Genomic DNA, 24,171 nt, shown 5'->3' on the forward strand with positions numbered 1-24,171 from the left:
TTATACAATTCTCTCTAGCAGCCTGGTCCAGATATTCACAACCCTGGCTCCATCAGAAGAACCCCCCCAACCCAAAGTAACAACAAGAACAGATTTGCCTGAGCTTCTGCGTCCGTCCACCCCCTCCCCCATCTGAGGCTCTCACAAAATTGAAGATGGGTGAAGACACATCCCCAGACCCCCTTAACCACTGCCTAAAGGTCAACTCCCAATCCAGGGGTGAGCCATATAAAGACTCAGCCTCCAAAGGGATCTTAGGTGCCTTTTCCTCTCTCCTTGCAACACAGGGCCCTCCTCCAAACCCCAAACCCCCTGGCAGGTCCCTCAGCTGTCACTGTTTAGCACTGGAATGGCAAGCTTCCGGACTCCGTGAGTCCAGCCACATTCAAGGCCACTGAGCTTAGCACTCTTTGCCCCCACCCCCTCCTCCATCAGTCGCTAATTTTATTGACCCGTAAAAGGCACGTTCCTGGCTAGGGGTGTGGGGAACTAACTCAGGACACAGAGGGACGTGAACAAGCAGAAAGCACCCGTGGGATGACTCCTGAAGGGGCCAAGGACACTCTGAGAGAGAAAGATTTACCCTAGCTAAGATGGCTGCCCAAAAGAGTGGAAGTGAAGTTTTAGCCTGAGCCAGAAAAGACTGGGGGAAAAGAGAATGAATTCTTTTCTATGCACTTTGAGGCAGGGCAAGAATGAAACAGAAGATACTGGTTGGATAGCAGGAAGAACTGTCATCCTTCTGTCGAATCTCTGCCCTAACCCTCTCCTCCCCCCTGAAGGTGACTTGTGCCTGCTGGGCCTCTTACTACAGAAATAGCCCTTTCCCTGAAGATTCAACCTAGATCTTGCCTCGATTAAAATGAGAGCAAAAAAATGAGGCCTCCCTGAGCCCAGCCCTCAAATGCTGGCTGTCAGGCTCTCTTCTCCCCAAGTGAGAAGGGGGGATAAGGAGGGAAGAGGGGTTAGAACATCTCACAGGGTGGAGAGGACACAAGATCTTTACATTCTTGAAGGGGCTCAAATGGAAACTCTTTAGATCTGGGAATGTAACCTAGAGACTCTTTTGTGATAGATGTGTTCTCTGCCTGTGAACCCTGTCGTGGGTACTTTTCCTGTTGATGATCTATATGAAAGACTACCTTCCTCTTCTTCTTCTTCTTCTTCCTCTTCCTCTTCCTCTTCCTCTTCTTCTTCTTCTTCTTCTTCTTCTTCTTCTTCTTTTTCCTCTCTCTCTCTCTCTCTCTCTCTCTCTCTCTCTCTCTCTCTCTCTCTCTCTCTCTCTCAGTGATAATCCCAGGCAGGCCCCAAACTATGTAACCAAGGATGGCCTTGAGCTTACCTTAACTACAGTTACTAGTCATCGTGTGTGCATGAGTCCACTAAGACAGCACAGGAGGAGGTCAGAGAAACAGTTTGGTGGTCCTCACCTTCCACCCAGGTAGGTCCTGGGGATTGAACTCAGTCAGGCTCGTAGGCAATACTTCACCCAATGAATGATCTCATCAGACCATCCTCCTGTCTCTACCCCTCCAGTGTTTGGATTCCAGGTAGCCCCTACCCATGCTGGCCTATGCAGTTCTGGGCATCAAACCCTGGGCTTTGTACACGGTAGGCAAGCACTGGAACAAGCGAGCTTCATCTCTAGTCCCAAGGGTATTAACATTAAAAATTACCCAAGCAGATAAGTGTGCGGGAAGGGCTAGAAGATAGGCTTTACAGTGGGGAAAAAAGACACTTGCAAGGGGGTGTCTATATCTTGACTAGGAAGAGGCAGGGCACATTAATGAAGTTTATTTTCCATCCATTACACTTCAAAATAAAAAATTGTTACACATTCTCTACCACGTTTTTAATTTATGAAGAGCCTCAAAAAGAAAAACAAAAAAACCCCAAGCTGCCTGGGAAAGGGACGGATGTTGTGGTTCCTTGTACAGCACAGTGTGTCAATTCTCCTTCATCCGTCTTCCAACTCCATCAATGTGTTTAATATCTCCGGAACAAAAAAAAGGGGGTACCCTGGTGACCACAGTGCTAGACAGGGGAAGGAGGCTGGCTTGCTGAACTCTCCTGCTCCCTGCAGGTTGACCTAGGTATTGCAGCCACAAAGGGTCAGTCCAGTGAGAGATCAGACAGGCTTTGGGTGCAATCCCGCAGAATGTCGAAGTCAGGTACTGAGAAAGGCACTCGGGACCACTTTTTGGCCTGGATCTTCCCGTGAGGGGTCTCCAGAAGCATGCTTCTGATTTTGAGCACCGGCAAGGTCACTGATTTGTAGATCATCTGGAAGCCCCAGACCTGGGAGTAGAACAGAGAGATGGAAGCGTGTGACTTTCTGTCCTCAAGCTGGATGGCCAGCCCTGTATCTACCACCAGAGGCTGTCATGCAGTGGGCTCCCTAAGGCAGGACTATAGTGAACACAGAGACATGAGAATGTTTTCATTTTAATCCCAGGGGTGCGATATGGGGTTGCTTCAGATTGCCCACCTCAACTGACTGTGATTTGCTTCGTGCTCTAGCAGGGGTGTGGTTTTGACAGCTGCAGATAGTTTCTGCAGCCGTGTGATGTTTGGAATTCTGGGGACCCTTCGGAGGGTGTACAAATGCTAGAGCCCAGATAGAAGGGGCTGGTTGGCTGGCTGGTGGTTGGATGACGTTGGTTGTAGTGTGCACAGAGAGATGAAAAGAAGAAATTACATATCCTGACAGTGAAGATCAAACCGGCCCCAAAGAACTCGATGCCCGTAACCAGCGGGAAATAGTCTACCAATAATGTCGGCCCTCTCTTCTCTATCCTTTTTTCTCTCCTACCTGGGGTTAAGGGGTTGAAAGGGTGGATAAAGAAATGGAGATGGGTAGAAGAGAAAGGAACCCACAAAATAGTAAAAGTCAAGTTACACAAGACTACAGTACGGACTGTGGGCCTCTCATAGCAGGCATGATTCCCACTTGGGGTAAGGGCTTGAAGGCACAGCCTCCTTTCCCAAACCAAGGGCTTCTGGAGTCTGGGGCTGAGGGCTATAGCCCTTTACTTACCTCTCCACAGTTACTGCATCTGATGATTCCTCCAGGTTTCCAGTCCTTAAAGACCTTGTTAATGACCACAGGATTCTGGGAAGTGGTATAGTAGACCCTAGAAAGGATGAGGTAGACAGAGCCCTTCTAGAGCCCCTGAACCCCAGACTCCACACCCTGTAGCTGGCTGAGTCCCTACCAAGACATCTGGCCTTCCTGTCTGTCAGGATATAGAATTTCCCAGAATCAGGAAGGCTATACCTCAGGAAGATTGGTCTGCCCCGTCTGCAGCCTGTTCCTGTATCCAAAGAACATCCTTGGATCCTGAATCCCACTCCTCCCATCGTTCCTCTCAGGGTAACTGTGCACCTCGCCTCTGCCTAGACTCATTTCCCGTGTTCAAATCCCACCACCCTCCTTCTCCTACCTAGGTGAAATGGTCTCTCAGATAGCGCCAGTGTGAAGAACTTTGGTACTGTGGCCTGACACACAGGAGGTGTGAATGTTATGAGCAGAAGTAAGGTGAACATCGAGGAGGCAGGACGGGGGTGGGGTGGCTCAGCAGGAGATCGAGAGCTGGAGCTTTAAGTGTGCGGTGTGTGTGTGTGTGTGTGTGTGTGTGTGTGTGTGTGTGTACCACCATGCTCCTGTGGAGGTCAGAAGATAATGTTGAGGAGTCTCTGTCTTTCTACCATGGGATGTGGGAATCAGGCTCAGTCTTGAGACAGGGTGTCGTGTAGCCCAAGATGGCTTCCAACTTGATATGTGCCTGAGGGTAACTGATTGCCGATCCTACTGCGTCTGTCTGGTAAGTGCTGGATTCCAGGTGTGGAATCGAACCCAGGACTTTGTGCATTCTAGGTAAGCACTCTGTCAACTGAGCTACATCCCTAGCTTCCCCACTTCTCCCTTTTCTTTATTTTGAAGACACGGTCTCTCTCTATGTAGCCCTGGCTATCCTGAAACTCACAATGAAGACCAAGTCCCTTCTCTTTTTGAGTCCAGCCTGGCCTGGGATGCTCTGTATAGCCAAGGGTGACACCTTGAACTCTATCTCCCAAGTACTGCACTTATAAGCACATGAGGCACCACACACCACACCCAGTGGCTCCTGATTTTTTTTTTCTTTTAAGATGGAGGCCTTTCTGCTACCCTGGCTGATTCTGACCTCCTAGACTCAAATAATTCTCCTTCCTAGCCTCCTGAGTAGCATAGACAAGCTGCCTCACCTGACAGTTAAACTTTTCTTGATATCCCGAGAGAGGGCAGGGTCAAGGGCTCACTCAGATCATGGCTAAATCCTTTACATCCTAAACTCCAGGTCTCTTTCGATCACAGAATGTCTATGGGAGCTTAAGCAAGACACCACACTTCTGCTTCCTTACTTGTGGGACATGGAATGGGGCTGGGGATAAAACCTGCTTGCTAAAACTCTTTAGCTTGCCACACCGGGGTAAAAAGCCCCTCCACATCCTGCCAGCCTTCCCATGGCTCTCACGAGAAGTCGGGGTTCACATTGACGTGGTGGGTGCCCTCCACCTTCCGCAGGTCACTCCCGTAGCCAACGGCCACCATACAGTTGATGCAGAGAAGCTGCACGCGATCTGGTGGGAACTGCCCCTGCTGGCTCTCCCGATGGGCCGCACGTGCTGCTCGCTTAACTAGAGATGCTAGCTGAAGGTCCTGGATCTGGAGGAGGGGGCAGGGGACAGGACTTGGACATGGACACCAAGAGACCCAACCTCAGGAAAGCTTCCAGAAATCCCAAAGACCCCAGATCATTTGTACCCAGACTCAGAAGGGACTTGTGTTTTGAGACAGGGTCTCACTGAATGTGAAGCTCCCTGACTCAGCTAAGCCGACTGGCCAGCAAGCCCAGAAATCCTCCTGTCTTCCCAGAGTTGAGATCCCAGCAACACATTGCTGTGCCCAGATTTTTACGGGACTGGGAATTCAGGTCCTTGTGCTTGTGTGGCCCTTTACTGACTGAGCTATCCCCCTGTTCTTGTTAATTTTGTGTTCTCCCTTTGACAAAATGAAAAAAATGTATGGGACAGCATTATGCTGAGTCAACAGGACTAAAGAAAACGGTTTGGATGCGGCTTCCTAGATTAGTGCATCATCTGTCCAGATCTTACCTTCTGACTGTGTCTTTGTTTCCCTTCTCTCTATTTACGGAAAGGCTCTCAACAAAAACACAAAGTATCTGTTTCCCCACACCCACCCCTATCCCCAGCACTCTTTTAAAAGACAGATTCTCATACAATTCAGGCTGGTCTCCAACTTGCTGTTGTAACCAAGGATAAGGGCACACTTGGGACAAGGCCTGTTTCTAAGGTCATGGAGAGGACAGGCATTGCCCTCTCTGGCAACATGACCGTGGCCTTGATTTTCTCTGCATGGTATAAAAGTTCCCTAGGTGATCCTGGAGGGGACCCCAAGAGGGTGTGGATGCAGTCAGAGCCTCAGGCTTTCAGAGGTTGCTGCTGACCTTGGCCTTGAACTCCTCAGGGTCCATTTTCTGGACAGCGGCCACTGCCTGCTCCATCAACACTTCCAGTGCCTCATTGGTCAGCTCCCGCTTTATCTCCCGACTGCCCTCTGTAGCCACGAAGGAGTACACACTCTGACCAGCTCGAGCGCGACCCCGAGCCTGGAAAGAATGACACAGGTGAGGGAGACGTGGGCTGGGATCCATACGGAATCCCTCCAGGGCTGCTGTTGTAGTGGGGAGGAGGGTGGAAGTGTACCTGGACCATGGAGATCTCATTGGTCAGGAGCCCATAGCGCACCACCACATTGCACTGAGCGATATCCAGGCCCTCCTCTGCTACACTTGTGGCCACTAGAAGGTTCAGTTTACCATCCCTGAACTCCTGGATCACCTCTTGCTGGTCTTTCTGTTGAAGGGGTCAGGGAGAAGGAAAAGGTTTATGGGAGCCCAGAGTCCAACTCTGTCTGAAGGTTATCTCCAAGATTGAACCCAGGGTCCGACCCTGCCCCCCTAGGACACTTTCTCCTCCTTCCCCTTCCATTCCTTTAAGAGACAGATTTTCTGCATATCCCAGGCTGACCTTGATCTTGCTGTTGTAGACAAGAACCACCTGATCTTCTAGTTCACTGCCTCTGTCTTTCATCTTCTGAGTGCTGGGATTATAATGCATACCACTCCTGGCTATGGCTTTGTGCTTGTTGGGCAAGCATCCTACCAGCTGAGCTATATCCGTAGACCCCTTCCCCAGTGGCTTCTAAAAGTCCCTGCCTATCCCCTATTCCCCCATAAGGGATCCCATATTCCTAGTCCTCTGCCCTGAGAAGCCACACCATTTAACTCTTTTTTTCTACAGGCCTCTGGGTCCCTGCTACTCCATCCCCTGGGACTCTCAGGCAGGGGAAAACCTAAGCAAAAGGGAAAGTGTCTCTGTTTAATCCTAGCTGTCTGGTCTCTTGTGTAGGAAGATTCAATCCCTCATCCCCAGAACTTTCCTGTTATCTCTGTGTTGCGGACCCTGTTCCCCTTTCTCTCCTGTGAAATGCCTTCAGGCACAGCCAAACACCTGGGTCATATGTGTGCTCTGGCCTGTGTTCCCTGCTCCAATCAGCATCTGGGGCTTGATGTTCACAGTCTGTAGGCAAGGTTGCTGCCGAAGCCAGAGCAGGAGGGAAGAAGCAGTCTGACGGGTTCTGGTGAAGATGATACCCCGAGTGTGGTCAGGACTCCCAAACTGCTTCAGTAGGATCCCTTCCAGCATCTCCAACTTCGGGTTCTCAGGACCTTGGGCTGCAAACTGGGCCAGCGCTTTTCTATGGTCTGAAAACACCAAAGTAAAGGCACAGGGCTCAGGCCTGGGTGGACAGGGTGCTCAAAGGGACAGAGTTGTTGGCAGAGAGGACACCTGATCCTGTTCATTCCCTGAGCTGTTCTTTTTTTTTTTTTTTTTTTTTTTTTTTTGGTTCTTTTTTTCAGAGCTGGGGACCGAACCCAGGGCCTTGCGCTTCCTAGGCAAGCACTCTACCACTGAGCTAAATCCCCAACCCCCCCTGAGCTGTTCTAAGCACACTTTAAGGACACATTTCCAGGCTGGAGAGATGGCTCAGTGGTTAAGAGCACTGATTCCTCTTCTAGACGTCCTGAGTTCAAATCCCACCAACCACATGGTGGCTCACAACCACCCGTAATGAGATTTTTGATGCCTTCTTCTGGTGTGTCTGTCTGAAAACAGCCACAGCGTACTTATATATAATAAATAAATAAATCTTAAAAAAAAAGGGGGGGGGGACACATTTCCATTTACTCTCAAGGCCAGCCTTACAGGAGACATTCAGTATAGAATCCATCCCTCACAAACCCCAGACCAGCAGCGCTCAATACCACCACTGTTGTTTTAATTTTTTAGGCAGGATCTCATGTAACCCAGGCTAGCCTTAAATTCACTTCCTCCTGCTTCCACCTCCTAAATCCTAGGATTACAGTGAAGGTGTGGTGGTTTGAAGAGGTATGATCCCCATGGATTCATGGGTTGGAGTGCTTGGCCATAGGGAGTGGCACTATTAGAAGGCGTGGCCTTGTCAGAGGAAGTGTGCCACTGTGTAGGCTTTGAGGGCTCCTATCCTCAGGCTCCACCCAGTGCAAACAGAGTCTTCTCCCTGCTGCCTTCAGACCAAGATGTAGAACTCTAGGCTCCTCCAGCACATGTCTGCCTCACACTGCCATACTCCCCGCCATGACGATAATGGTCCAAACCTCTGAAATTGTAAGCCAGACCCAGGGCTGGGGATTTAGCTCAGTGGTAGAGCGCTTACCTAGGAAGCGCAAGGCCCTGGGTTCGGTCCCCAGCTCCGAAAAAAAGAACCAAAAAAAAAAAAAAAAAAAAAGCCAGACCCAATTAAATGTTTGACTTTATAAGAGTTGTGTTGGTCATGGTGTCTCTTCACAGTAATAAAACCCTAACTAACACATGGATCCCAACGCTGTATGCTGGGGAAACAAACTGGGCCTTTGTACATTCTAGGGGAGTGCTCTAACCACTGAGGAACACTCCTGCATCCTAGCCCCACCCTTGAGGGGTTTTTTTTTCCCTTCCCTTTTTTTCTCCCCTGAGACAGGCTTTCTCTGTGCAGCCCTGGCTGTTCTGGAACTTACTCTGTAGACCAGGCTGGCTTCCAACTTAGAGATCTGCCTGCCTCTGTCTCTTGAGTGCTGGGATTAAAGGTGAGTACCACCACCATCTGGTCTTTGAGCTCTTTAAACTGATCTCTGTACCAGGATAGTTTCAAGCCAGATTTTCCTGGACCATGTTTTTTTGGGGGGGGTATATGTGTAAGTACGTGTTCATGCATGTGTTTGTGTATGTATTTGGGGACATGTCAGGCATCTATAATTCTCAACCTTATTTTAAAATTTTATTTATTACATGTGTGTGCATGGCATGTGTTTGTGGGCATATACACCATGGCATGTGTTTGTGGGTGCACACACCATGGCATGTGTTTGTGGGTGCACACACCATAGCATGTGTTTGTGGGTGCACACACCATGGCATGTGTTTGTGGGTGCACACACCATGGCATGTGTTTGTGGGTGTACACACCATGGCATGTGTTTGTGGGTGCACACACCATAGCATGTGTTTGTGGGTGCACACACCATGGCATGTGTTTGTGGGTGTACACACCATGGCATGTGTTTGTGGGTGAACACACCATGGTATGTGTTTGTGGGTGTACACACCATGGCATGTGTTTGTGGGTGTACACACCATGGCATGCGTGCAGAGGATGCGGATTGCACTCTTCTCTCCCCCCTTACATGGGTTTGAGACAGCAAAAAGGTTTTACAGCAAGGACATTTACCCACTGAGCATCTAATTTTTTTTTTCTTCTTCTTCTTTTTTCTTTTTTTCAGAGCTGGGGACCGAACCCAGGGCCTTGCTCGCTAGGCAAGCGCTCTACCACTGAGCTAAATCCCCAACCCCTGAGCATCTAATTTTTTAAGACATAGTCTCTCTCTCCTACTGACACCAGAGTTCTCCATTGGCAAGATGAACTGTCTAGCAAGCCCCAGGGATCCTAGTGTCCCCAGCACCCTGGTGCTGAACTGGCAAGTTGGCTGCACCTGATTTTTAAGTGGCTCTCTGGGATTTGAATTCAGGTCGATAGAGCCATCCTATTGTTGGGGTCCATCGTGTGAAGCTGTCCCTCTCTCTATATTCTCGATTGTTATTCTGTACCGGCAGAGAGCTGCATGCTGGATGCTGGCAGGATCTTGGTATTGCTATCTCCATCTATGGCCCAGCTCTGCCCTTGCATTTTATAAATCCTTTTTCCTCACTAGCCTAGAGGCAAGCTAGAATTGTATTTGATTGGCCGTAATAACGAGCTTTATGGCCAATAGCTGGGCAGAAAGTGGAGGGAGGAACTAGAGAAAAAGAGGGGGGAGGAGGAAGGGAGGGAGAGAGAGAGAGACAGAGAGAGGAATGAAACACAAGAGATTCAGCAGTGGATACAGAGGTGAATGGACCAGAGGGGGACCTGGGGTTAGCCAGGTGGCGGGACATAGTGCCAGGATTAGTTGGGTTAAGCTGGATAGGTGGCTGGGAGATTTCCCTAACTAAAAGGCCTAAGCTTTAAAATATTAAAAAGCCCCTGTGTGATAATTTTTATCACTAGTGGGTCCGAGAGAGTCCCGTTATATCCTATGTTTTAGAATATCTTTGTTGGGGGCTGGCAAGATGGTCCAGAGAGAAAAAGCATTCGCTACTAAGTCTGACAACCTGAGTCCAATCCCTGGCGCCCACATCAGAAGGAGAGAACGTGTACACACACCTGTCACACTTGAGGGAACAGGTTTGCCACACTAGCAGCCTTGGGGTTTAGTTAGGACACTAGAGACCCAGGACCCTCCCTGGGTCCTATTAGCTGCCCAGCTACAAATGACCTTAAGCTCTCAAGCAGTTCTAACCCCGTTGTGCCTCACCATCAAACAGCTCCAGCAGCCAGCGCTCAGCATGCACCATCTGTGTTTTTAGGGCGCGTTCTGTGTCGTAGAAATCTTGCAACATGTTAAGTGCGTCCCACGCACGGACCGTATCGTGGATATATAGAGCATCATTGTAGCGCCGCAAATGCAGCGCATACACCCGCTGTTCCTGGAGCCCAGCCTCTGCCGCTGCAGGAAAAAGGTGCAGGGTCAATTTGGAGGCTCCTCCATCCCTAAAAGTTCCACCCAGACAGGCCACACCTCAAGTGTAGAAGCCCCGCCCCCAAAGGCTCCGCCCAGACAGGCTCGCAAGCTGCTCCCCACCCCCATCCCAAGCCCCTCTTACCGTCCTTGCTTAACTGTACCACTTGCTGCTCATACATCTGGGTTCCGAACTGCTGCTTCAGGTCAGGCATCTCTAGTTGTTGGTGGATTTGCTTCATAAGCTTTTTTAGCAAGTCTCCAAAAGGATCCTGAGCAAGAAGGAGTGAGGGGGATGAGGGGATTCCCATACTCACAGGAGGGTTAGGTATTACGTAGGATTCAGTACATTTCCTTGAGAGTGAGAACTTCAAATCCCTGGGCGTGAAGCATTCTGGCTGGAGACAGGGATCAGATCCCTGTACGCAGCTTCTATTGTCTCGCCTACATTATACCTTTGCCTCGTGGCCTGAGCACAGCGATATGGAGGGAGAGCCCTGGGTCAGCCCTGTCATTACAAGTACCCTGTCTTCATGGCTTGACAGTACCATGAGCCAATCCGCACAGTAGGCTTTGGACTTGGGCTGTGGGTGCCTCAAAGCACAGAAAAGGCATGGGCCAGGGCCTGAAGTGACAAGAGCTAGGGAAGGTGGAGTCGGGGCCCAACTAGGTGCCCTAACCTGGCACCAGACCCCCCCCCCCAAGCCTGCCCTGTGACCCCTCACACACCTGCGTGCGCCTTTGGCAGAGGTCATACTGCTTGCAGGGCTTTGGGTTATGCTCCAGCAGCTGGGAGTAGCAATTCTTCGGTGACATGATGCGCCACGTATCCAAATTCGCACAGAGCTGGAGGCAACAGAAACGCATCAGGGAAAGAGGAGTCAGACAGGATCCGAGGGAGGTGGGGTCCTGGTTAAGGACAGGAAAGCCTGAGGCAGGGCCACTGCAAATTGGGATTCGTCTCAAGGAGTCTGAAGTGTGTCCTGTGAGTCACTAATACTCCTGAATTGATGAGAGAGAGGAGCTTAGGTTCAAACGTCCATTTAGAGACGACTGAATCAGCAAAGAGGGCTGGAGAGATGACTCAGAGGTTCAGAGCACGGGCTGCTCTTTCCAGAGGTCCTGAGTTCAAGTGTCAGCAACTACATGGTGGTTCATGACCGTGTATACTGAGATCTGGTGCCCTCTTCTGGCCTGTAGGCATACACGCAAGGCAGAACGCTGTACACACAATAAATCTTTTTTTTTTTTAAAGATTTATTTATTCATTTATTATATATGAGTACACTGTAGCTGTCTTCAGACACACCAGAAGAGGGCATCGGATCTCTTTACAGATGGTTGTGAGCCATCATGTGGTTGCTGGGAATTGAACTCAGGACCTCTGGAAGAGCAGTCGGGTACTCTTAACCGCTGAGCCATCTCTCCAGCCCCACACAATAAATCTTTAAAGAAAGAAAAGCAGTTCCCATTTTCATAGCTCCCAGTTCAAACAGCTTCCAGTTTGTGACAAACTCCGAAAATAATTAAATAATTAAAACTAGCCCTATGACAGAGTAGTGGGGATGGCCAGGGGAGACTGCGACAATGACAGGACTATTTGCTGAATGGTGGGAAGGAATCTGATGGAGGTTCAAAAGAAAAGGCATTCCGGGGGAAAAAGGAATAGTAAGTTCAAAGGGTCCCACAAGCCTCATATGTCCAGGATAGTTGAAGAAACCAGTGTATGAAGGGTATGTGTGGTAGGACTGGGAGGCAGGACAAGCAAGGATCTATGGTAGGAGGGGCTCAGGGGCTCAGCTGACCTGTAGGATGTGGTCAATGGCCCCTTGGAGCTTGGTGGCTCCTCCAGTGCCTGGGGAGGCTGTGAGACCCAGGACCTGGGGAAGGGGCTTTGCCTTCTTCAGTTTATGCTCTAGGTACCGGCTCAAGATGGTGTTGTAGATGGTGTCCTTGTGGGTATGGTGACACTCGTCCACCACAATCAGCGAGAATTCTGGGGGCACATGAGAGACAGTTGTAAGCTGCGCCTGGCACTTCTTCCTCCCAGCAATTCTGTGAAGTCCCCATTCTTGTCTGAGGACTTCCTCTTCCCTTCCTTACTTGGCAAGGAGCGGGCAGGAATGACTTATCTTTCAATTTACAGATTAGGAAACTGAGGCTCAGCTGGAGGGAGGGGGAGGGCTTCTCTGCCCAGGAGCACGTCCTCTAAGCAGGTTATGCCTTTTTCCTCACCTGTGAGCTCTACGTGTTCATCCTCCTCAGAGCTCTTCAGCGCCAGATGCAGTAACTCTGCCGTACAGATGAGCAGGTCATGGCTCCGAGCCAATAGGCCAAAACCAGCTCGTGATCCCATGTCCCCACTCAGGGTTGTCACGGTCCATTGTTTATCCAACATGCGCCTGAACTCCTCGGCATGCTGGTTCACCAGGTGTACCTGGGAGTGAAGAATAATGGAGAGAACCTGGATTGAGGTCGGGGGTGGGAAATGGCAGTTGTTGGGAGTTGGGGTCGGGGAAGCTGGGAGGAACAACGTGGCAGGACATGATTCAGGACCCAACCATCTCCTGAACCAAGATGAGAAGACCTGGCAGAGCAGTAGTCTAGTCTAGAAGAGATGAGCCGAGAGACCCCACTCCGGGAAGGGTAGATCACTCACCCTATTAACCAGTACCACCACCTTGCCTCGGTCTACTGTCTCTAGATGCCTCTTGGCCACAAAGGCAGCTGCCCGGGTCTTCCCAGCACCCGTGGGAAGCCATATAATGATGTTCTTGCCCTCCAGAGCAGGTAAGATCACTTCCCACTGGTAGGGTCGCAGCTCCATTCTGGAATGGCAGAGGGTTCAGAACACGTACCCTCCCCTTCCTGCCGGACAGCCCAATCAGCTGCAGAGGCTGTTCTTAGCCAAGAACTCATAGATACCTACCTGGAACTTACCCTGGCCAGGATTAGGATGGGGTTTGGAAATGAATAGCAGACTAGCCTGGTCTCTGCTGAGGTTTCTGAAGCTCTGAAAAGCCCCAGGCTGACAGTTCAGTCAATGAAGAGAAATGAAACTGAAACAAGGGGAGGAGCCAGACGGAGCTGGAACCCAGCCCAGCCACCAAAAGAAATAAAAGTTAGACTGGAAAGGGAGATACTGGCAGAATAGGTAGGCCTTCACTGCTCCTGGGCTCTCTAGCTCCTCATGTTTTCAGGGGGCAGTAACCCCCACCCCCGGGCTGAGCTTAAGGCCTGGAGGTGCGGGCCTTGGCTGCCTGCTTCCTGGTCCAGGAGTCAGGGAAGAGACAGGCATTAAGGGCAAGCTCTTGCTCTCCCTTTGCAGGTGAGACAGGCTGGAAGCTACTGGAGCAGAAGAGGTGAGGGATGGCGGTCAGACAGGCCCATCACCCCACCATATATAGCAGGGGTCAGTGGCACCACTGTAGCTTGAAGTTAGGCTTCCAGGTAAGAAAGGGAAGGACTAGAGGAACGAGGGTCAATCTGTTAAGTCTGGAGCTGGACACCCCCCCCCCCCCCCAAATAATCACACAGGGGGAAAAAAAAAAGCTTTATTGTTCCCTCCAAGGGATTAATGCCAAGGAATGAATGGTCCTCCTGCCCCCAACCCCGGGGGACAGGTGGACAACAGTGTAGGACGAGCCGAGGCCCCTCATAGTTCCTCCAGTCTGAGCTGTTCCCACGTCGAGGCTCCTCACTGAATAGTCCTGGTCCCGGGAAACAGGCACCTGGACCAGGCTCAGGACGCTCAGCCTGCATAGCTCGGTAAGGACTAGCAGTTCATTCCCTGGCCACCAGACATTCTACAAGGGGCTGGCCCCAGACCAGACACCTCCCTAATGTCGGATGCAATGAAGGTGGGAAGAGAGCTGCAGGCTTGGGAGTAAGTGCCTGCTGGCCAAAGTCTGCAAGATTTGGGGCCCCTGGCTGGAGTTTCTCCCGCTGAGTCAGGGAGAGGGGGTCCGGGAGCACCCAAACGGATCTGATGAGACAGAGGTGGACAGTGCAGACCCCAGTTGGGCACTACTTGTCAATGAGCCCTCCTTCTTTGAGCTTGAAGTAGAAGAACTTCTCCAGGGCACTGGCGCAGCGACAATATTCGCTGTCTGGGGGATTGTACTCCCGGCAGTTGGCGATGACCCGCTGCAGGTCGGCTACAAAGAGCTTCCGGGTCACATAGTAGCGGCTGCGCAACCGTTCTGTCATGGTCTTCAGGTCTGGGTCACAAGGGAGAAGGCACATGACTTTAAGAGGTGAAAGGAGAAAACTGAGGATGCCCACCATGCTGGGTACCTGACTCCGCACAGACAGTAATAGATTGGGGCACGTGTTAGGGATGAGAGTACAAGGGTCCTCACCAATGGGGAAGCGGATAACCTCGTAGTAGTCAGGGGCCTCCGACTTCTTCACAGGTTCCATGAAGGGCCAGGCACTGGGGTGTGACTAGAGAGAACAGATGAGCTGAGGACAGGCCCAGTGTTCACTGCCCAACCGCAGACTGCCACCCACTTCTGTTACCGACAAGAGGACCTTGGCCTCCCACCTTGATCTGAGCCAGCAGGTTTTTGAGGGTCGTATACAGCTGGTCAGGGTCCTTCAGCTCCTTGCTAGAAATGAGAGATATCAAGTCTGAGGTCTGGGTTCTTCTGCCCCATCCTACCCCCCATTCCATGTTCATTCCCCTTGACTGAACACTTACCCCTTCTCCTTTCCCAGTGGCTTCCAGCCTGTCTCTCCTGCAAAGGGGGTGGGGGGGGGTGGGGAAACATCTCTCAGAATGCCTGCCCATGCCCGGAGAATGCCCTCCTGCCCTTTCAGCCAAGGCCCCTGCTCACGAATGCCAGGGACGCTCTCCACAGGGATCTGCCTCACTCCTTCTTTGAAGCAGCTGAGTCCAGGGTAAACCTTTCGGATCTGTGCCTGTTTGCGCTCAATCAACTTCTTGATGATCTGAGGAAGCAAGGGTCTGAGGGAGCCAGCTCAGGCCCAACCACCCCCAAGACCATGGTCAGTAAATGGCAGCATTTACTTTTGGCTTTTTCTAAGAGGCAGGGCAGGAACTTACGACCTGGTGTGTCTCTACCACACATAAACACACACGTACGACAAGTCTCAGTGCGTTAGCTCCCCAGTGCAGACCCGCACAACCCTGCGCAGACATGTGTACCTCCTTCTGCTTCTTGATGATGTGGGACAGCTCTGTGTAGGGGATGCGGGGGTTCAGCTCACACTCCATCAGGGTCGCTCCCTCATAGTCCTTGATGTAGCCCAGATATCGGCTCTTGGGCACCTTGATGTCCTTGGAGAAGCCCTAGATGGGTGGAGAGTTAAGACCCAATCCATCAGCCAGGTTTCTCCAGCTTTCACAGTCTCTTCTCTGGTGTAGAGCATGCCTCCTCTTACATCTCTGAACTCCGTGTGCCTCTGCAAAGGCTCCAGGACGGCTGTTCCTCACCTCCTCCAATCCCCAAAGGACCTTCCAATCCCTGGCCTTGTTCTTCACTGGGAGCAAACAGGAAGGGGGGGCGGGGCTTCCTCACCGGTGCCGGGTGCAGTGGGCAACCAAAAGGAGCTCTACGGGGCACTGTGCACACAGACGGTGCCCGAGGTGGCGGTGCAGTGATTCCGAGGCTCACCTGCTTCTTGAAGTAGCCGATGGCGTACTCGTCGGCGTAGGTGAGGAAGTACAGGATGCTGTGTTTGATGTGGTACTCCTTCAGGTGATTCATCAGGTGGGTGCCATAGCCCTGTGGGGGAGACGGAGCAGGGAGGTCAGGTGGCCAGCAGAGGATCAGAGTTTGCGGAGAGAAAGTAAAGGGTTTCTAGATGCTCCTCTCTCAGGGCCAGATTCCAGGTTGATTCTTCAAAGACCCATTTGCCAGTTAGCCCATGACTAGGTCAAAAGCCCCATTTCGCAGGAAAAACACCAAAAAGACCCTGATAAGTCAGGTTGTGTATGAAGAACAGTCTGAGGTCAGTGGACCACGGACGCAGCAGAGCTGGGCTCCAACCCAACACGGCTGGGGTTTCAGAATAAAGGGGAAGAACAGAAAGGGGTCACAGAGGCCCGCTCATGTCAGGACCATACAGACAATGCACACAACTCGGGAGAACGAAAAGCCCAAAAGTAATTTGTTGCCAAAAGAGACAGAAGCTGGGACTATCAACTCCCCAAGGCATGCAAACCTTCCTGCCAAGAAACAAAGGTTCACTTGGAAAGTGTTGCTGCCGTGGGGTAGAGCTCAGTTAGCAGAACACTTACTCAGAGTGCGCAAAGACCTGAGTTCGATCCCTGGCAATGGATAAGACCTGGTGTGGGGGTACACACCTGTGATCCCAGTAATCTGGAGGCAGGGAGAAGTGGATCACAAGTCTAAGGTACCCCTGGACTACACAGTGTGCTTAAGGCTGGACTTGGCTATATGGGCCCTTCTCTGAAACAAAAAGTCCCTAAGGTTAACATAAAAATGCTGATTACTGGGGCTGGAGAGATGGCTCAGCGGTTAAGAGCACTGATTGCTCTTCCAGAGGTCCTGAGTTCAATTCCCAGCAACCACAGGGTGGCTCACAACCATCTGTAATGGGATCTGATGCCCTTTTCTGATGTGTCTGAAGATAGCTACGGTGTACTCATATATAATAAATTCTTTTTTTTTTTTAAAGATTTATTTATTTATTATATATAAGTACACTGTAGCTGTCTTCAGATACACCAGAAGAGGGCATCAGATCTCTTTACAGATGGTTGTGAGCCACCATGTGGTTGCTGGGAATTGAACTCATGACCTCTGGAAGAGCAGTCGGGTGCTCTTAACCACTGAGCCATCTCTCCAGCCCTATAATAAATTCTTAAAAAAAAAATAAAAAGTGGTGTCTCCTGAGTAAACTCTGTCCCTTAAAAAGTGACTTACTGAACAAAAAAAAAAAAAAAAAAAAAAGATCGTTGGGAGCAGAACTTAGTGGTAGAATATTTGCCTGGTGTACACAGGGCCCTGCATTCCATCCTGCATCAGAAAAGAAAAAAAAATCATTGCTGATTTGGGTACTTTTTGTTTGTGTTTTCAAAACAGGGTTCCTCTGCACACCCTGGCTGTCCTGTAACTCAAACTGTAGACCAGGAAGGCCTTGCCTCTGCCTCTTCCTCCCGAGTGCTGGGATCAAAAGTATGTACTACCCTACCCTGCCGATTTTTATCATATCTGTATTTTATTATTATTTATCATTTTATTTAATGTGGGTGATGAGGATCAAGCGAAGGCCTTCGCATTTACGCTTTACCAGAGAACCATCTCCCCGGCCCTCAGAATGACATCCACTGTTTTGCTGTTGCTAGAGAGGCTTTCTCTGTGTTTCCGGCTGTCCTGGAACTCACACTGTAGACCAGGTTAGCTTCGAACTCAGAGAGACCCTCCTGTCTCTGCCTCTCCAGTGCTGGGATTAAAGGCCTGCATCACCACTGCCCAGTGTTTTCTCAATGATCAGTTATCAAGGTGAAGCTGCCACCCTGAGGGAGTATGTGGAAAGTCTGCTTGATACAGCAAGGGCTGGGGCACAGATATCCTGCCATTTCGGCTGGCTTGCTCCATATTCGGAGGCAGGTGTTAGAACGGGGTCATGGTCAGGGGCACTGTGCTCACCTTGACCTGCTCATTTGAGGTGACAGCACAGAAGACGATTTCCGTGAAGCCCTGGGTGGGAAACATGCGGAAGCAAATCCCACCGATGACCCGCCCATCCTTGATCAAGGCCAGGGTCTTATGCTTCCTAAGAGAGAGGGGACATGTCACGGGACTCACCTGTCCTCTCCTTGCTCCCCAGGTCCCTCAGCCACGAAAGGGTGAAGTGTCATCGGGGATAAGAACAGAGGAAAGGTGGAGCCTTACAATTAGGAGAGTGTCCAGTGGAGAGGGATGGGGAAGTCAAGGTGCTCTGGGGCTGGGGTGCCCAGGGACTCACGGGTCAAAGACGAGGCGGGCAATATATTCCTTGGGCATTCGTGGCAGCTGGTGGGAGAAGACGTTCTGCAGCCCCACAAGCCACAGCAGCACACGCCGGTTGGCCTTGGGCGTCAGAGAGTTGCCAATGACGTGGAATTCGATGATCCCTCGACGCTCTTCCAGGCGAGCTGTTTCATCTCGAGCTGCGTTGGCTGAAAGCAGGCTCGTCTAGGCAGAAGAGGGGTGGTGAGCAAGGGCCTCAGGGGGTTGGGGATTCCTTTCCCCACAGGTCAGCAGGTTGGGATGCCTACCTCGGGCCCCAGCATGGCAGCAGGGTCGGTGATGGTCAGCATGACCTCGTTGACCAGCTCCATGGGAATGTCGCCCATCACTCGGAGCCGCTTAGCATCCTCCAGAGTCAGGTTCTCAGGAAGCTTCCTCTTCTCTCCTGCTGGGGGGGATGACAGGGTCACCCTGGGATAGCAGGAAATGTGGAGGGGAGGGTGAATGGCGGTCAGCAGTCAAGTGCCCACCTGGCATGGGCTCTGTCCCTGTGGAATCTAGGCTCAGGGAGCTGTTGCTGCCTCCGCCCATGGAAGGACTGAAGATGGGAGTGCTGGGTACAACTGTTGCACTGACAGTCGCTGCAAGAGAGAAGAAATCAAGGATGAGGGAGTGGACGGTGTGGCTAGAGGACCTGGCAGGGCCTGCAGCCCCATCTGAGCCCCAAGGTGCCTTCCCACTGCTATCATACCCCACCACTGTTATCCCAGAGGCTGCAGGCCAGGGTGGCCAAGCAGACCCTGTGGAGCTACTGTGTCACTTACCTGGCCGGGGCACCAGCTGTGTCCCCTCCGAAGGTGGCATGGTGAAGCCTGACTCCCAGATGGGGGAATTCGCCCCGTAGATCTCTTCCTCAAGCATGGACAGGAACCTGTGGGGAGGGTACAAATGTCCCACGACTCCAGCCTTCAGTCAGGAGTAGCATGGGCCAGACCCCAGAGGGATGAGAGGCCAGAGAGACAGACCCTGTTCTCAGTGGGTGGGAGGAGACAGCTGCTGTCTGGGAAGGCGTAGTATGTTGAGTGGGAATCACGTCCCCTCCTGCTCAGGATAGGACACAACCGGGATAGAGATTAGAGACCCAATTCTGTCATGATATATGGCCAAGGAGAATGGGTCTGAGCCGAGGTCATCCTACGCTGTGTGGCTAGGCAGGGCACCTAGTCGCCTGATTGCCTGATTCCCCTCTCTATCAAATTGGCCTAGAATTAGCCAATCTTGCCACCTCTTGCTCCCACATGCTCGCTCCCACGCTTGTGGGAGCCACAACCCAGGCTCAAATGGGAAGAAGATGCGGCAGGATAGAGGCAATGTACAAAGGACAAGTGCAGAGATCGGTGAGGGCCTCACCTCAAAAGTAAGCTCTAACTTCTCCCAGCACTGTGGTAGGAGGGGCTCTGAGGCTGTATCCAGGCGCCCATAGGAAACTATTAGTAACAATCTATCTACCAGGGGTTTGAAAGGGGTTAGCGTTAGCTTGGGCCATGTACCTGCCATCCCCAGACTAGCACATACTAGCAAGTAGCTTCTGGGCCATGGGCAAATCTGCCAGGTAGACACCCAGATCCCAGAAGACCCATGGAGGGAGAGGAGGGACCAATCCAGGAAGCCTTCCTGGAAAAAAGGGGACAACAGCAAGGACATGAATTTGGGGCAAAATCCCAATAGGGCCAGACCGAGCCTTACTTGGGGAAGTGAGTGAGGATGAGGGTCCTCTTCTCGGGCACCAGTTTGTCCTTCTCCACCCGAAATTTTTCCAGTAGCTGCCGGCGGGTGACAGTAAAAATGGACCGCAGAAGGCTTCGGCCAAACACATGGGTGGTCTCATATCGGGGGAGGCTGTCGCAGCTCTGAGGCACGTGGCAGTAACAGAGCCATCTGGGGGAGACAGAGTGGTAGGTGAGGGTGGGGACCACCGGACTGGCTGTACAAGCCCTCCCTGTGAGGCCCTGCCTGGGCTTACCTGGTATAATTGACCTTATAGGTAGCAACATCCTCAGACTGGGATCGCTGCCGGAATTGAGCAGGGGTCTCCAGCTTCCAGTAGTTAAGGCAGAGCAGGAACATCTTTGAGAGCTCGAACATTGTCTGCCGCTCCCGGGGGGCCAGGTGGCTAAATTTGTACTGCACAAAGTTCAGAACACCCTGAGGAGTCAGGAGGGGACAAAATCAGGAGGAGGTGTGAACAGCCAGCAGAGGAATCTCAAATAGGAGGAGAGCCTCTGTGAAGAGAACCTCTGACCCTTCCAACTTCTACACCCACCCTAAGGTCAGCAAATACCATGTCCCTTCTTCAACCCTCCCTCCTGCTCTCAGCTTGAGGAAGTAAAATGGATCTTCCACCCTCTTAAGTTGCCCTTCTCATTCTGCTACATGCCCATCCTACCTGCTCGATGTTAGGCTTCTCAAATGGCGGGCTGCCTAGGGATCCCTCCACCACTGGTCGTGTCATTTGCAGGATGCATTTCCGCAGGAGCTGTAAGGAAGAGGAATGGTGAGAAACAGGGTTAACAGAGAGCTCAGAGAACGAGATTCCCCAACACACACAAAAACTTCACCATCTTTACTCCACAAAAGCTCACCTTGAAGAGGTAGAAATAGACCTGCTTGGTGTCCGTGTCCTCTTCCTTGTGAACAGACATGAACAGATTTTCTACATCCACTACCATTCCCAAGAGCCGGTTAATCTCATCCTCTGACACATTCTCCAGGTGGGACACATGGTCCGCTGCAAGATGGTTACATTAGGGTTGGGAAGACCAGAGGAGCTCCGTCAGGGTTGACTCCTGTACCTCCTAACTAGCTGAGACACACCTTTGATTCTCCAGTTCTTGACAGACAGGGAGACCCAGTGTTCTCAGTTCTCCCATCAGCCCTTGGTAGCTCCCTGCTTCTTCTGGGAAGACAGATTCCCTTTTTTTCTTCCATGGGGCATTCACATTTATTCCCTACCCATTTTTTTCCTTAGAAAGTCTCTGATTTCTCTAAGAAGCTTTATGTTACCCTGTTCAAACAGGACCTGGCTCCTGCCCTCAGCCCCAGCTCCAAAGATGGTGCCTGCCTTACCCAAGGGGTGCTCACAGCTGCGGCACAACTCGCTCAGGTTAGCAGCTGGCTGCTGTAGGTCCATGCGGGGTGCAGTGGGGGGCTTGGGGTTTTTCCAGCCATTACACTTGCAGGTTTCATTGGCCTGGAGGCGGAAGGATCAGTCAGCTGATGCTGTGCCCCAAGCGCAGGAGCGGCTCGGCGACTAGAGCTTCGTCCCCATTCCCACCCCGAGCCCTAGGATGCCCCAAGCCCCGCCCCTTTCGCCCTAGGCCCCGCCCCCACCTTGCAAGCTGAGAAGACCCCTAGTTTCTCAAGCTTCTTGGCACGCGGCAGCCCCCGGACTTGCGCCTTTCTCTGGCTAGCGCGCTGCTGCTGGCTCAGGCCAGGTCGAGCCGGATCCCCTCCACTTCCTACCCCGGCCCCCCCAGTCCCTGTGCTCCCGGCTGGGGCTGCAGCTGGGGCAGGAGCTGGTGCCGGAGTAGGAGCCGGAGTGGGGGCTGAAGCCGGACTGGGCGCAGGAGTCGAAGTTGGGGCAGGGGCCGGGGACTGAAGGGGCCGGGGCTGCGCTGCCGGGGCCGGGTTTGGGGCCTGGGAAGGTTCCGCCATGGCCTCCCCCGCAGCGGAGCGGCGCCGCGCTCCCAGCCCTAGGGCCGCATGGGCAACCGGCGCACAGTGCGCAGGCGTCGCTGCCCCGGCGCACGATGGGAGTCGTAGTCTTCCTTTGCCGCTTCCCCATCCTTCGGCCTTCCAGACTTTTCTGTTCTTTTTCTTGGTCCCAGACAACCAAATGTCGCTTGATTGAGCATCCTAGGTTGACCACTACTTCATTCTAATCTTTTTTCAATCTATCCGTGATAGTGACAATTGCTATCCTCTTGGGGTCAAGAGGCATCCCAGAACACTGGCAGCTTGGAGGATTTGTGAAGGCTGCCCTTTTGAAGTCCTTAGGTGGAAGAACAGGCCTGGACCTGGGGTTGGCTCCCACTTTGCAGAAGCCTGACCCATTGTGGCTGCCGACTAAGGCTTGCAGCTACAATAGAGATGAAATGTAACATTAATTCTACATTTCGTACTGTGTTTTTCTGTACTTATGTTACTGTTTTATTTTCAAAATAACAAAGAGACATAGTTGTGGGCCATGCTGCTGCTGCTGCTGCTGGTGTGTGTGTGTGTGTGTGTGTGTGTGTGTGTGTGTGTGTGTGTGTGTGTGCTGCTGGTGTGTGTGTGTGTGTGTGTGTGTGTGTGTTGGGGAAACAGGAGAGGCTGTGAACTAAAGAACCAGAGAGACAGCGCCTGCCCAACACTGCAGATACGGAGGGTAGGTTGTGGTCCCCACTTATGGCTTGCCTAGCCAGCCTAAAGCTGGATCGAAGATTCCAGACTTCATTCCCTTCCATCCTTTCTATCTCCATCTTTTCCCTGCCTACCCCTTAGTGGGTGTGTGTGGGCGGGGGTGGGGGGACAGAGAAATATCCAGTTTCTTCTCCATGTAATAGTTCAGGACTGTGAAAAGTCAGGCAGAGATCTTCCTGGGAAATTAGGAAGGGCCCCTCTTTTGGCTCAGTCCAGGGAACAATAATTCTTGCCCCAGGCCCGATTCTTAAGAGGGCAGGGTAAGGCTGGGCAAGGTAGGGCAGAGCAAGCCAGACCTCCTCCATCCCGTTGCTCAATCCCATCGGGATGAAATTGTAATCCCGCACATTTAGGTGACTCAGTTTCTTCACAGCTTCCTGCCCTCTGATGAAAGAGAAGGGCCCAGGGAGAAGAAAAGCCTTGGACAAAAGCAGCTCCGCTTTTGCCCCTCTGGATGGGAACAGTGGGCGGGCCCTTCCTCTTTGCACCCGCCCCGAGGATGTGGGGTGGGGGTGGGGGAAGCCCTCGCGCCCTCAGGCAGCAGTTGCACTCTCGGATGCAGCGGGTAGGGAGCAGTTTCTCCACCGGGCAGCGCGAACCCGGGGAAAACCGGGTAGCTTCCCGATGTCCCAGCGTGGCCCTTTCTGAACGAAATCAAGCGGCCACACTACCAGTGAGGCTGCTCAAGGATGATCTGGCTGCGGCACACGCCAATGGCTGTGAGGAACCAAGTTTCCAGATGAAGCTGGATGCCCATGGTTTCGCTCCGGAGGACTTGGTGGTGCGGATAGATGGCCAGAACCTGATGGTGACCGGCAAGCGGCAACAGGAGTCGAATGACCCGTCCAGAGGCCGCTACCGCCTGGAGCAGAGTGTGCACCGACAAATGCAACTCCCGATGACCTTAGATCCTGCAGCCATGACATGCAGCCTGACCCCCTCTGGCCATCTGTGGTTCAAGGGACAAAATAAGTGCCTACCTCTCCCTGAAGCCCAAACAGGCCCCCAAACAGGCCAGGCCTTGAGATTCAAGAGGGGAAGTTCTAAGTGCCCCAACCCACCTTAACGAACTAAACAACTGAGGCGTGCAGTAGCCTTAAAGTCCCTCAGTGTTTTTCCGGAGGGTGAAGAGTTGGAAATAAGTGGCTACCCGACTCCCCCAAAGTCCAAACAGGCCAGGGCATGAGACTCAGGAGAGGAGGCCTTAGGGGCTCCAACCTACCTTAATGCATTAAACAACCGAGGTGTGCAACAGTCTTGAAGTCCCCTCTGCGTTTTTCCAAAGGGTGAAGGGTTGGAACTGTAGGGGAGGGTGAACGGTTGGAGCTGTAGGGAAGGGTGAAGAGTTGGAGCTGTAGGGAGTGGGGTGACATCTGAAGGCGGTAAGTACACCAATAATCAGGTTTCTGGCCCTGAGATAAACTGGAGGTGTGTATGGATTTAGCCAATAGCAACAACTCCAGCAGGGAGCAGCAGAGAGCTGGGATAGCCCTAGCTGTTACCAGTGTTCAGAATCAGCAGGTGGTCCTGAATTAGGATGGACTGTGTTGAATGTGTCATGGGAGTGTCAT

The 24,171-nt window shown here is 52.0% G+C and overlaps 3 protein-coding genes across 10 annotated transcripts; 1 reads left to right on the forward strand and 2 right to left on the reverse strand.

Moving 5' to 3' along the window:
• Positions 1-1,778: 1,778 nt before the first annotated feature.
• Positions 1,779-13,257, reverse strand: Dhx58 (DEXH-box helicase 58). Of its 3 annotated transcripts, none has more exons than XM_087572274.1 (13): positions 13,137-13,257; positions 12,856-13,024; positions 12,432-12,633; positions 12,002-12,192; positions 10,926-11,042; positions 10,342-10,468; positions 9,993-10,184; positions 6,574-6,827; positions 5,767-5,916; positions 5,508-5,669; positions 4,515-4,705; positions 3,038-3,134; positions 1,779-2,298 (listed from the first exon to the last, which is right to left on the reverse strand). In XM_087572274.1, the coding sequence occupies exons 2-13, from the start codon at positions 13,021-13,023 to the stop codon at positions 2,113-2,115; spliced, it is 2,037 nt and encodes a 678-aa protein (XP_087428400.1). In that variant the 5' UTR covers position 13,024; positions 13,137-13,257; the 3' UTR covers positions 1,779-2,112.
• Positions 13,258-13,717: 460 nt separating this feature from the next.
• On the reverse strand, positions 13,718-21,916 carry Kat2a (lysine acetyltransferase 2A). 6 transcript variants are annotated; one of them, NM_001107050.1, is given in 18 exon segments: positions 13,718-14,416; positions 14,558-14,642; positions 14,743-14,806; positions 14,899-14,935; positions 15,035-15,149; positions 15,367-15,510; positions 15,836-15,946; positions 17,837-17,963; positions 18,156-18,364; positions 18,448-18,584; positions 18,670-18,780; positions 18,964-19,070; positions 19,886-20,077; positions 20,163-20,344; positions 20,586-20,675; positions 20,782-20,927; positions 21,266-21,389; positions 21,530-21,907. In NM_001107050.1, coding segments are annotated over 18 exon segments (2,499 nt in total). In that variant the 5' UTR covers positions 21,854-21,907; the 3' UTR covers positions 13,718-14,222.
• Positions 21,917-23,054: 1,138 nt separating this feature from the next.
• Hspb9 (heat shock protein family B (small) member 9) lies at positions 23,055-23,700 on the forward strand. Its single transcript, NM_001108835.1, is given in 1 exon segment — positions 23,055-23,700. A coding segment is annotated over 1 exon segment (612 nt). The 3' UTR covers positions 23,667-23,700.
• The last annotated feature ends 471 nt before the right edge of the window (positions 23,701-24,171 follow it).

Source organism: Rattus norvegicus, chromosome 10, assembly GCF_021556685.1.
Source record: "Rattus norvegicus strain SHRSP/BbbUtx chromosome 10, alternate assembly SHRSP_T2T, whole genome shotgun sequence".
Lineage (NCBI taxonomy): Eukaryota > Metazoa > Chordata > Mammalia > Rodentia > Muridae > Rattus > Rattus norvegicus.

Coding starts and splice junctions, on each gene's coding strand:
- Kat2a (XM_087572275.1), bottom strand. CDS start 21,853: ATGGCGGAACCTTCCCAGGCCCCAAACCCGGCCCCGGCAGCGCAGCCC. Junction 19,071..19,885: donor ATCCTCACTCACTTCCCCAA/GTAAGGCTCGGT, acceptor CCCTCCCCACAG/GTTCCTGTCCATGCTTGAGG. Junction 18,588..18,669: donor AGGGACAGAGCCCATGCCAG/GTGGGCACTTGA, acceptor CATCCCCCCCAG/CAGGAGAGAAGAGGAAGCTT.
- Dhx58 (XM_087572274.1), bottom strand. CDS start 13,023: ATGGAGCTGCGACCCTACCAGTGGGAAGTGATCTTACCTGCTCTGGAG. Junction 4,706..5,507: donor CTGAGGAGTTCAAGGCCAAG/GTCAGCAGCAAC, acceptor CCCCTCCTCCAG/ATCCAGGACCTTCAGCTAGC. Junction 2,299..3,037: donor GATGCAGTAACTGTGGAGAG/GTAAGTAAAGGG, acceptor TTCTACTCCCAG/GTCTGGGGCTTCCAGATGAT.